Source organism: Synchiropus splendidus, chromosome 10, assembly GCF_027744825.2.
Source record: "Synchiropus splendidus isolate RoL2022-P1 chromosome 10, RoL_Sspl_1.0, whole genome shotgun sequence".
In the NCBI taxonomy this organism is placed as follows: domain Eukaryota; kingdom Metazoa; phylum Chordata; class Actinopteri; order Syngnathiformes; family Callionymidae; genus Synchiropus; species Synchiropus splendidus.
Genome location: NC_071343.1, coordinates 6,975,097 through 6,987,152, shown reverse-complemented (window position 1 = coordinate 6,987,152; position 12,056 = coordinate 6,975,097). Strand labels below are relative to the sequence as shown.

At 40.3% G+C, this 12,056-nt stretch overlaps 1 protein-coding gene across 4 annotated transcripts in view; it reads right to left on the bottom strand.

Annotated features, from left to right (window-relative positions):
- lrp1bb (low density lipoprotein receptor-related protein 1Bb) overlaps positions 1 to 12,056 on the bottom strand; it is a 281,286-nt gene that overhangs the window by 53,663 nt on the left and 215,567 nt on the right. For all 4 annotated transcript variants that reach the window (XM_053877208.1, XM_053877210.1, XM_053877209.1 and 1 more), the window contains 8 exons: positions 11,409 to 11,531; positions 6,801 to 6,920; positions 5,102 to 5,230; positions 4,823 to 4,945; positions 3,051 to 3,191; positions 2,694 to 2,881; positions 234 to 417; positions 54 to 139 (listed from right to left, as the gene is read on the bottom strand). In XM_053877208.1, the coding sequence (XP_053733183.1) occupies positions 54 to 139; positions 234 to 417; positions 2,694 to 2,881; positions 3,051 to 3,191; positions 4,823 to 4,945; positions 5,102 to 5,230; positions 6,801 to 6,920; positions 11,409 to 11,531 (1,094 nt within the window). The remainder of the gene's footprint in view (positions 1 to 53; positions 140 to 233; positions 418 to 2,693; positions 2,882 to 3,050; positions 3,192 to 4,822; positions 4,946 to 5,101; positions 5,231 to 6,800; positions 6,921 to 11,408; positions 11,532 to 12,056) is intronic.

The window sequence follows — 12,056 nt, the reverse complement described above, 5'->3', positions numbered from 1 at the left end:
TGAAAGACACTATTTTTAAAATGTGCCACACATTATAAGACAGGCAGATGTACCTGTTTGAGAATGGTGTAATTGGATCCGTCCACGCTCAGCTTGCGGATCTCATGGTGGTCGGCCATTATAAGGAAAGGCTCTTCAGCTGAAACGCGGAGCAAAGACACATTATAGCACGATGGAACTGAAATGCAGCGCACCAAATATGTGGAGATGTTGAGATCAAAGCTTGCACTGACCCGACAGAGCCTTGCATTTATGCGGGTTACGCTCAAGGGCTTCGTAGCCGTCGACGCAGAGGCACTTGTAGGAGCCAAAAGTGTTGATGCAGCGCTGACTGCATGGAAGAGTAGTGAAGCATTCATCAATGTCCACGCATGTCTTCCCATCGTCCTTCAGGTGGAACCCGGGCCAGCATTTGCACTGCAGAAAAAAAAGCAATACGGAACAGGAATCCATATTACAAGCCTGTGAACTGTTGCCGTGCATTATGGGACTCTAGTTGTAGTAACAACCAGCCACTTCATTACAGTCAACATGTGGGAAATGAAAGTGAGTCACGGCACATTTGACACAAGGAGATCAACATTTATCTTCAGTCAAAGTTATGAGTCAGACCCTGCAAGATATTGAACCAAAAAACAAAAAAAAAAAAAAACAGAAATCAAATCAAAGAGCAGTGACCAGGGCCTCCCAAAAATAACTGAAAGTGCTTGTATCAGCTGCTCTGAATCTAGAGAAAATCCTTTCTTATCCAAACGTATAACCTCCAGGGCCAGTTTTCTGATCTCTCAGTCAGACCAGAGATAGATGAGCTCAGGGCCATTGATGTGCTCTCTGCCCAGTGCTGACCCTGCTGTGATGGAGAGAAGAGCTTTTCTCTGCTTTCAGACACTTTTCTAAAGCAGAAAGGACCATTATACTGTAATGTATGGACGCACACACACAGCAGAGAATGGTGTCAAAACATAGCACACCTGTGTGTGTTTCCCTGACCTGAACACTGGAATGAGTCGGAGGTACCAGGACACAGTGGGGAAGCAGAGAATGACCCTCTGGAACTCACTTTAAACTCAAGGTTAATTTAATCAGGGCACCTCAGGATGATGTAAAGTATATGACGTAATTTTTCATCTTTCTGCTTTTCCCATCAGAACTTGCCAAAACTAGTCCGCCCCCTTAACCTTAGTCATTTCCCTTATCACACATACTCGAGTTCTTCCTTGCAACTTGCAACTCATGAACTTGATCCATAGTCTTCCTCTTCTTCTTCTTCATGGTGTCTCACTCTTCTTCCAACACGTCTATCTGGTTACGGTTTCCCAAACTTTAGGTCCAAAAAGCTGTACCCCTGCCACAACTAACTTTGCTCACAAGTGTCCTACAAAGCTTCCATTTCTCTTTACTCCTATCCGTCAACTCCAGTCGTTCCACCCTGCCTGCACTCCCTTCTTCAACTCCCATTATCTCAAAATGCTTGAAAATATTTGGCTTCACTTCCTGAGACTAAAAACTTGGACCTACTTGCCGCAGAAACTTGGACTCATAGAGAGACAATACACCTGGTACAGTGAAAATGCTATGGCAGGAATGTCAACGAAAGAGCTACAGCAACAAACAAATATACTGAACCAATTTTTGAAGTGATTTTATTAACACGTTTTTATGAAATTAAGAAATGTAGGAATATATTTATAGAGTTTTTGTTTTTTACTTTATTGCTATTATTATTATTATTATTATTGTTATTATTATTATTATTGTTATTATTATTATTATCATTATTATTATTATTATTATTATTTTTATTATTATTATTATTATTATTATTATAGTTGTTGTTGTTATTATTGTTATTATTATTATGTTATTTGTTTTAAAAAAAGAGGCCGGTCTAAAGGGATTCAAAACCACTTCTTATGGCATCGTGACATTCTAAATAATTGCAACAATATACAATATACAACAATATAAATGTAAATATAAATATATATATATAATATACAACAATATAAATGATGAATTAAGAACCATAACATAATGAATAAATACATCGCATTATATTAACCTGTGATTTACTTTGAATGCATACACATGAAAAATAAAGGTAAAATGTGAGATATTTGCAAAAAAAGACCAAAAAAAAACCACATATAAATTTAAATAAGCTGTAGTAAGTTAAATGACTTGTGTATTTAAAATAATTATTATCTGAATACTTTTTTCAATCCTTTTCAGTACTTTTTTTTTACTTCAATCTTAGCTATTGATAGATGACCAATGTGTTCAAATAAATAAATACATATTATTATATTTTATTAACAAATGTCTGGGTGATATTTTACAAGAAACAGACAGCAAAATGGATTATGACCAGTAAGTAGAAACAGGCATGACGTTGCTCCAGGCGAGGGCCGCTCAATACCTTATACACATATTTGTCATAATCACAATCCTAACAACAGTTATGAATCATAAGCAGCTACATGCACAGATCAATCGGTGATCTATCCTGAGCATTTAAATTCAAGTCACATTTTCTTATAGATTCTCCAGTTAACTTTCCGCCCACGAGGCTGCTGCTGCAGCCAGGTTTAACCTTCAGCTAGATGAAAGAGGTTAAAGGATCATCCGTATCCTGAGAAGCAATACCTGCAGAAAAGCCCCGCTCAACCGTGACATGTCCACTGGTCTCTTACCTTGTATCCCACAGGAAGATCTTGGCAGTCTTGCGTGCACCTGCTGACCCGGCGGTTCAAGCACTCGTTCACGTTGCAGTTCCTCTCATCCGATCCGTCACCGCAATCATCCCGCCCGTCACAGAGACTCCCCTCGGAGATGCAGCGTCCATTCGAGCACATGAAGAAGGAGCCGTTGCACAGGCTTCCTGCAAAGACGGAGGCAAGGTGTCACTGGCAAACGCTCGGCTGACTCTTCTGGAGAAAGTTCCATCGACGCCCCTGGTTGCAGCACCTCTTTGTTTGCACCATATGTCCCTGCGAACGCTGCTAACACTGATGAAGAGGTTCCAACTGAGCGGCAAACAGCTTTCTTACCTGCAGCTAGGCATTTGAGGTTCAGAGGCAGTTCGTCAGAGTGGTCCGGGCAGTCCGCATAGCCATCACACTCCCACTGTGCACTGAGGAGACAACGGCCGTCCCCGCAGCGAAACTCCTCTGATCCGCAGGAGCGATAGACTGCAAAGAGATACACTTTTAATCACGATTCGGACCACATCAAATGATTTCAAAGGACACAGACAGACTTTCATGGCCATTTTTCATTCCGCACCGATGTAGCCCAACTGCGTATGAAGACAGACTTGTGTGAAGATTAAGCAGAGCAAATGGTGTTTGCAGCCGACACTTCAATACCTCAAAAAAAAAACAATTTTCTGAGGCTGCAATCTGAAACACATTTAGTCTGGATGAGAAATAGATTTACTGAATAAGAAAAATATGTGTGTCTGGTGCTGTATTTTGTTACATGAACAATGTCGTGATGGCAAGAACAATATTGTACTACAGTATGTACATCTTTTCACACATTTTCCTAGAGTCAAACACACAATTATTGTACACATTTGTGCCGACATGACGCAATTTCTGGGCTAAGAATTGGCTAAGATATTAGTTGTGTGTAAATGCCCCGAATTGCAAATGAATTGGGGCAAAAGCATAGGCTGAAGTACAAGCTGTTTGGCCTCATAACAACAAGGAAAGAGGTTAGACATGGTTTAGTCTGAGCAAACGGATAAGGTAAATCCATTTGCTTTTAGCAATAAGAAAAACCAGGCCCTCCGTCCACTTGATCCCGTGTATCTGCCCACCGTACTTTTTTGAAACCGGATCCCAGAGTGAATAATACGAAAAAGCTTCTCTGTGCGGACAGCGGATTCAGATGGTTTTGAAAACCATGACGGCCCGGTCTGCCTTGGCTCTCTCCCCAAAAACACCTCACACAACGATACAGACGAGCAAAAGAGTAGTATACATTCTGCAACTCTTCAGGTTATTGGTAATATTGCCATGAAATCTTTGACTACTGTCCCAATGTAATGAGCAGCACACACGCTACAGAGAATCCAGTTACAAACACAAGTGTAATATTTCGAGCAAACGTTTATCTTCTCAAACTATGACCAAAAAAGAACTGATATTCAAGCTGAATAAACATTACACAATAGAAGAACAAAGATCATCTCTACTACCTTACACTTACTACACTACTGAACAACGTTGTACAGTACATCAGATTACAGTACATTAGCCAACTGCGTGTACAAGTACAGAAAATGGGCCTGTAACCTGGGAGGGTTCGGAAAGTTGGGAAGACTTTTACATTAGTTCGGAATTTCATTTCAATCATACGATTTTCTGCAGGAAGCAAAACAGGACTGGACGGGCCAGATTTCGCCCCCAGACCTCGAGTTTCACACTTGGTTTTGCAGTTAAAAAGAGAAGTGTAACTGTGTGAGCAGCACACAACCTTTAAAGATATTTGACTCTGTCTTCCAGACTTCCCTTTAATAACTGAATGCGGTGCGATGAAACTTTTTGTGGCTGAAAGCCTCCGAAGCAGAAAGGCTCCAACAATGAATTGAATTTGCTAAATTCCTCTTATCACGCAATATTGTTTGAGCAAGCTGGCTTTTAAGCGTAAAATGAACTTTAATTGACCTCAAGTTTTTCGGCTGCCTTTGAGCCACGGCGCCTCACCAAAGGAGCGCAATTAGAAATGAGCTTTATCTAACACTGTTCGTCAGCAGCGTGTCATAATCCGATAAGATCAACCGAGAAACAAATAGAGCAGACTGAAGGAATCTTACCACATTCCACCGACTCATCGGATCCGTCCCCGCAGTCGTCGTCGTGGTCGCAGACGAATCGCTGAGGGATGCAAGCTTTGTTGTGGCAGTGAAATGAACTGTCGTCGCACGTGTTGTTGGGAGCTGCAGAGCATGAAATGAGTCGTTTTAGGAAATGTTTCATTTATTTTTTTTGTTCATTTGGTACAACTTATAAAGAGCCACATAATCCTGTAGTTATTATTGGTTGGAGGACAACAAATGGGATTTTACGATTGGAGCAAGCAGAGGGTTGTATACCACATCCAGCAGCTGAGAGTTCATCGCTCCCATCGGGGCAGTCACGTTCACCGTCACACAGCCAACGCTTCGGAACGCAGGCGTAAGACCCGGGGCAGCTGAAGAGTCCGGGCGCACACGTCACTGTGCCTGTGGAGACAACAAACACTATTGAAAACTGTGATGAAAAAAAATAAATCCAAATTATAATAATATTAATAACATGTTAATAACACCATAAAATATGTCCTTCATCAAATTTTTTATTCAAATGCTGCTTAAAAACATGAAAAATGTATTGAAAAAAAGTCATGATACAATAATAAAAGGAAATCTATTGGAAAAAAAGTGGTACGTGACACTAAGATACAGCATCTTTCTGAATGTTTTGCTCATTTTCTGTATTGTATATTCATTGGGTTCTAAATTCAACTTCTAAATTTAACTTTTAGATTATTTTCAGAATTTATTTTGTTCTACAAATTCCTTTAATAGAGCATTTTATCAGCACCTCTGTAAAATAAAATGGGATAAATCTGGGGCCTTTTCACTCACAGTTCTGTAACACCAATATATTCACCACAAGTCTAAAATGTATATTTATTATTTATATAAAATTTAGAAGGGGAAAAAAATAATTTCATGAGATTTCAATGGGGAGCAACTTCTCCAAGCCGCCAGCATATATTTACTCCCGTCCCTTTCTTTTCTACTTTGCATGTCCTTCTTACTACTGACTATTTCTACCAATCACGATGAGTCTGGCCTTGTCACTCGAACAGTTTGTGGTTGTCCAGACAGGTCATTGGGATCCCTCATTGTAATTTGAATTTTGGGGCATATTGGGATGAAGACTCTTTGCTGTGTTGTTTTGAGACTCAATTGCAGAGGCACTTGGGTTTTCTTTTGACTCTGAACGTCACAGAACTTCATTGCCTTCTGGCAAGTAGAGGAATACTATTAAGTCAAGTTGGCTTGAACCTGATTCTGAGTGTTGGATAAAAAGACTTGGATGGAAATATCACTTGGGAAAGAGGATTAAACTAGACATCACATGGCATTCCATACCACAAAAGTTGCAGTAAAATGCACAGAATTAAGACACAGGACAAAAAAAACAACATTTTTTTTTTGGTATATGTTATAGCAGCTACCAGAATGATTGGTTTGAAGGAAACAAAAAGACAAAACACAAAAAAGCCTTCATTTGCTTGAACCATGTAAAGTTATAGCACAGCAAGTGTGGGCTGCAGTAAATCTTCCTCCTCTTCTTTTGACATTTCCCATCAGAGGTTGCCTCAGCAAGTCAGCCTCCTCCACCTTTAACTCACATCCTCCCTTGTCACACCAACTGTATCCTTTCCGTGTCCTCTGAAAGCACCGTCCGGCATCTGCTTATCTGTGCTTGAAACTTAACTTTCCTAACTCCAGAATATGTGCAGAAAAAGACACTTTATATCTGAGTTGAAGTTACTTCTTCAGACAACTCCAGGGAACAATCTGTCATAACTGGCCATTAAACTCTATTATGGTTCGATATCTTTTGTCTCATTGCAGCTTTTCATTCCACTCATCTGTGATGATCTCAAATGTTAGTGGATTTATTTACAGCCTGAAAACAGTCCTTTCTTCAGGGAAATATGTCGCCATTTCTATGCGTCATATATTAATTGTGACCTTTACTTTAAAAGTGAATCACGACGGCTGAAATGTCGCTCACCGCAGATCTGCACGCTCTCGTCCAGGCCGTCCTCGCAGTCGTTCTCACCGTCGCACAGCCACTGTTTGGCGATGCACTTGTTCTTGGAGCAGGCGAACTGGTTCCACAAGCACGACGAGTCTGCGGGGCCAAAATACATTTCAATGCGATAAATCAAACAAAGTTTAGACGGAAAACAACAATAAAAGCGCCGTAGCCTAAAGTGGAGTGTTTTTAATGAAAGCACGACATGTGGACTGACGCCTGTTTGGCCCTAGGCGAGATGGCTTTTCGCTTGCTATTCTCCAGCGAAGTGCAGAGTTTTTGTGACAAACCAAATATAATAAACTCATACAGTATCTTCTCCTCTTGATAAGAAGGGCTGTCTACATGCACCACTTTCTTCCTCTCCATTGTTTTTTACTCCCCCATAACTACAAAGATCAGTAACCCCACGGCGTGTCTGAACATTTCCCCGTCACACATTCACAAACCCGCTGTAACCAGTATGAGTGTTTCACACTTTTGGTGTTGCCTTGTGAAGCACGAACGCCAACAACTTCACATCCGAGAAGTGCATGGAAATAAATCAGATAGTTTATCTGCTACTACTTCAACTGTTTCACATTCCGATCATATTTGATCCTTGGAATGTGTTATAGATTTTGTGATGTCATCAACATTTTTGCGGAATAAACAGTTAAAGTTTGCACAGCAGGAAGAAGAAAGAGGACAGAGAACGTTTTCAGCTCCTATAGTCACACCTCTGCAATGTGTGAAACCCAACACCAAAAGAATACAATAAAGAGAAAACCTGAAGGACTCCGGTTCATGATCATAGTTTCATTAAAGACACAACTGGCATTTCATAATGAAAAAACATAGCCAAGTTCATACGTGACTCTCCCATCGCTCTGGTGCTCTGCACTATTTTGGTAGCATTTAGCAATGCTAGTGCTTTCATTAGGGTCCAATACTGAGTACTAAAAATTCAAAGGGACAAAGCCCTTTTCATATTTAAATAATGTTACATTTGATATGCCAGTCAAAGTGCTCCAAGTTTAATTCCGCCATAGAGTATCGTTCTCCTTTTTATCCACGTAAAGAACCATAACCATACTTGGCTCATATAACTAGTCGCATAACTTTATTTAAAATAGAGAAAATATGGTTGCTTCTGACTTCATCCAGTTCTGGATCCTAATGAAAGTACTTGCGATGCTAAATGCTAACAAATAGAGCACACGCACAAAGACCAGAGAGGTACGTATCAACTTGTCGAAGTGCAGGGTAGAACATATTTCATTTTGAATGGTGGTGACATGTTCCTTTATATGTGTTTGTAATACAGGAAACTCACAATGACTTCAGTAGAGACTAAGTGAACCTTGTTAATAAGACTGAGCCATTCATGTGCATCTCCACATCTGGATCGAATAAGAGATGACAGTTTAAATTTAATTTACGATTTAAATTAGGTTAATTCAACTCAAGATCTTAGCTAATGTTGTGTCATGTATTTTGTGCAGTGTTCATTATTGCATCAGCATGCACCGCCGTAGCCAGACTCTCAGGTCCTCGACCCACAAGTTCAATGCCTGATATGCCAACAATCCAGTGTTTTCAGTCACCGTGATCAATGTTTCGGGAACTGGGTCCAAAATTTGAAAACGCCACATCAATAGCTAATAGCTAAAGAGCATTTTTTGGGGAAAAGTTTTAGGTTCTTTTCAGGGGATTCCTGCGGATGCTTGAGATGGAACCATTTTTACAGAGCATTTATTTTAAACTGAAAACATTAAACTGGAAAATGTGCATCTCCACGTGGATGTAGCCACAGATAGCAAAAGCAGTCCATAATCTACTTTCACTAAATCAATATTCAAACACAAAAGCAACCTCTATTTATTTTGGATTCAGAGAAAAAGAGAACGCTGTCGCCTCCCAGCTCACTATGCTCGTGTGTGACTGAGTAGTCTAGATAAGCCAAAGCCATGTCACATCTCCCTCTTCTCTCCTGTGAATACAAATGCTGATAAGACAACTAGTTCCTAAAAATGCTAAGATCTACAAAGGTTCCTACAGTGCAAAAGCAGCTATATATCAATAGTCAGACGTTCACATGTGCAGCATATCTGACACTTGCACATGGAGCATAAATAGCATAACAGCAGCACATTAAATGTATCAAAGCTAGTCATCCAGTTCTCATTTTCAATAGCACTTAGGAAGGGATAACCAGATGCAGAGAGGAGTGACAAGAGTCTGCCTCATCGACGCTGATGTGAAATTAGAAATTCCTTATATGTAATGACATTTTCCTGAAAGCAGCCGACGCCGGTCCGATTATCAGCGGCTGAAGCTTTTTATATGATAATTTGCTCGGAGGAATGGGAATATTGTCTATTTGTCCTAAAAAGCCATTCAGACCTCTCATAGAATTGTGCCATAATTCATATCGTCTGAGATAGGTGAGGAATTGGGACTTTATTTCTTAGTCAGATCAGAAAGACATTGCATGCGTTTCTCTGTCAGTTAAAAACGGCAAACCCCTCGGGGCGAAAGCCTGCGATCAACTGGTATCATGTCACACATTTGAGAGAAAACTAAGGCGGTGAAAAAACAAATAAATGAAAGCGCCATCAAGGTGCTGCTCAGTGACCCATTTTTCACTTATGTTTACCTGTCTTGTGCGTCCCATCAGGAAAATGAATTTCCCGAATGTGAGCAAATGATTTTCACTGTATACATCATGAGTCTGACACACAGTCTCCTCCCAGCTGGACCTGAGAGGATTGCTTCAACCCAATATATTGGTCATGTAATGGAAAAAAGGTTTAGAATCCTGAATTATGCTCAGTGCTTCAGTTGAGTGAGTTAACCAGGGTGAGCACAGGTTTGGGGTGAAAGATGAGGAAGGTGGGGCCCAGTGAAGGAGAGCTGGCCTCCTCTCCAGAGAACAGCAGTCAAAAAAGTGGTGAGCCCTTGACTGTAATACTGTGCTACTGTTGCAGTCAAGACCACCTAACCCAAAAGCGAAACAAGACCTAGTCTATATATACACATATATGTTTATCCATTTATTTTTAAAATGAATGGATGGACGGACAGGGACTCCAACATGAAACCTCGACCAGTCACGGCCGGATCTTTCACGATATAAACAAGGTCCATTCAGGGTTACGTAGTTTGATTTTAATTTGGAAACATGTTTCCGATTGAACTGTGGTCTTGACCAGTCGAGCCAAAATATCTAGGGTACAGTATAGACGAGACGCAGACGAAGACTCTGAGACAAGACCATGAAAATGTGGCGTAGACTTGGGCATGGGGTATATAAATATGGGCTGACCAGGGTTGTGCTTCCAGTTAATTGTGAGGGACAGAGATTGTTTTATTTTGAAAGGACAGATTCAAGTGAATTTCCAGGAAATATGAATAACCACTCTCCGCCAGGACTAGAGCAGCGAGTTCTGGCATCTAGAAAGTTTGAAGCCTTACTTGCTCACTGCAAAAGGCTCTGGCTCAGCGTGGCTGAGACACACGGCCACAGAAACAGGGTTCGTCTCGCGATTTACTTTGAACTGACGTTGACCAACATTCAAACCGGTCTCCATTCCTGACCTTATGGCAATGAACTGGTCCATGGAACTGATTTATTCTTTACACTTATGGACGGTGTCACGGTTTGACGAATGGAGAAGAGACAACATATTCATTGAACTGGCGACCGTTTCCCATCGCAAACGCCGTTCATAATAGTGTTCGCACACTTGGTTTGCATGAAGACACAGCCACCTTGACAGACCTTATAAATTCATGGCATCACCATCAAATAACTGATGCCAGCAGAGTTTAGCCCCGTAGCATTCTTGTCACCAGCCTTTTCTTTTTTTTATATTGCAAGTACATTTTGTGAGACGCCGATTTGCACATAAACAGGTAAAAATTTCTGTCGAGTCAACGGCAACACTAAGCTCCTGTCAGATCCTGGAGTGACTTTGCACTTCACCGTCATCCTCATGTGAACAGGCAAAGTGTCAGACTGGGAAGCTTTATTCACTCCGACATCAGCTCCGTGTGCGTGTTCTCAAATGGTAATGCTCATTGGGGGTGTAAAAAGTCGACGTGAATAACTTCCTGTTTCCCTTTTGGGACTTAAAACCAATATTTGTAAGCATATCTCACGCTTAAACTCAATTTATAGATCATACCTACACGACAATTTTTAATTTTTAATAAAACCTTAATTTTTAATGCAACAAATCAAATCCCTTCAGCTGCCTGGGAAACACATTTCTGGCATCTTTCCAACTTAAAGTCACGGATGAAATTGGACTTTCAAAACAGCAGCAACACCCACTTAGGAAATCTGAAGCCCACAACAAGGGGGAGCAAAACAAAATTACCAAAACATGCCTTAAAGCAAGTTAATAATCTCCCTGCCGCGCCTCTTCCCGCGGTGAATGAAGTGCCGGTAACAAGAGGGGGTCTGTTTGATGACCCCCAAATTACAACAAATCGCTTCTTTTGAAGCGAATGAAAACATTTGTCCATCATCAAAGAGCAACAGAGAGAACAAAGCAGAATTTCAGTGTATTGTGCTTGAGATGAGACGTGTCAGATTACCACACTGAAATTCGTCCGCTCCGTCTTCGCAGTCTTTTTGGCCGTCGCACAGCCACACGCTGGAGATGCAGTTCCCACTAGGACAAGCAAAGTGGCCTTCTTCGCACTTTTGGCCCTGCGATACTGGAAGGCAGCAATGAAAACACATTCGATTTAAGTCAGTCGTACACAGCTTTTAATTCCTGCTGATCTCCAAATTAAATTCTTTGAAATTTAACTGGACGTTCATAGCATTTTACTTTCTCAGCTTTTTTGCAAATTCCTTTACGCAGCGATCACTTACTTTTATTTTCTAACTTTAAACATATATATATATATATATTCTTTTTTTTTTAAGTTAGAAATATATATATATATATATATATATATATATATATATATATATATATATATATATATATATATATATATATATATATATATATATACATTTTTGTCACTGTGTACTACCTCAATATCACAGGGATTCAGACAAGACCAAACTAATACTCCAGACATCTAGTTCCACAAAACAGAAGTACCGAAATATTTCATGAAAGAATCTCCAAAAAATGTTACCATTTCGGAACTGCACACTCATGCACTTCCCTGCTCTTCTCTTTATCGGTTCTTTCTAAATATTTCACCACTGCTGAGGAGCTTCTCTCT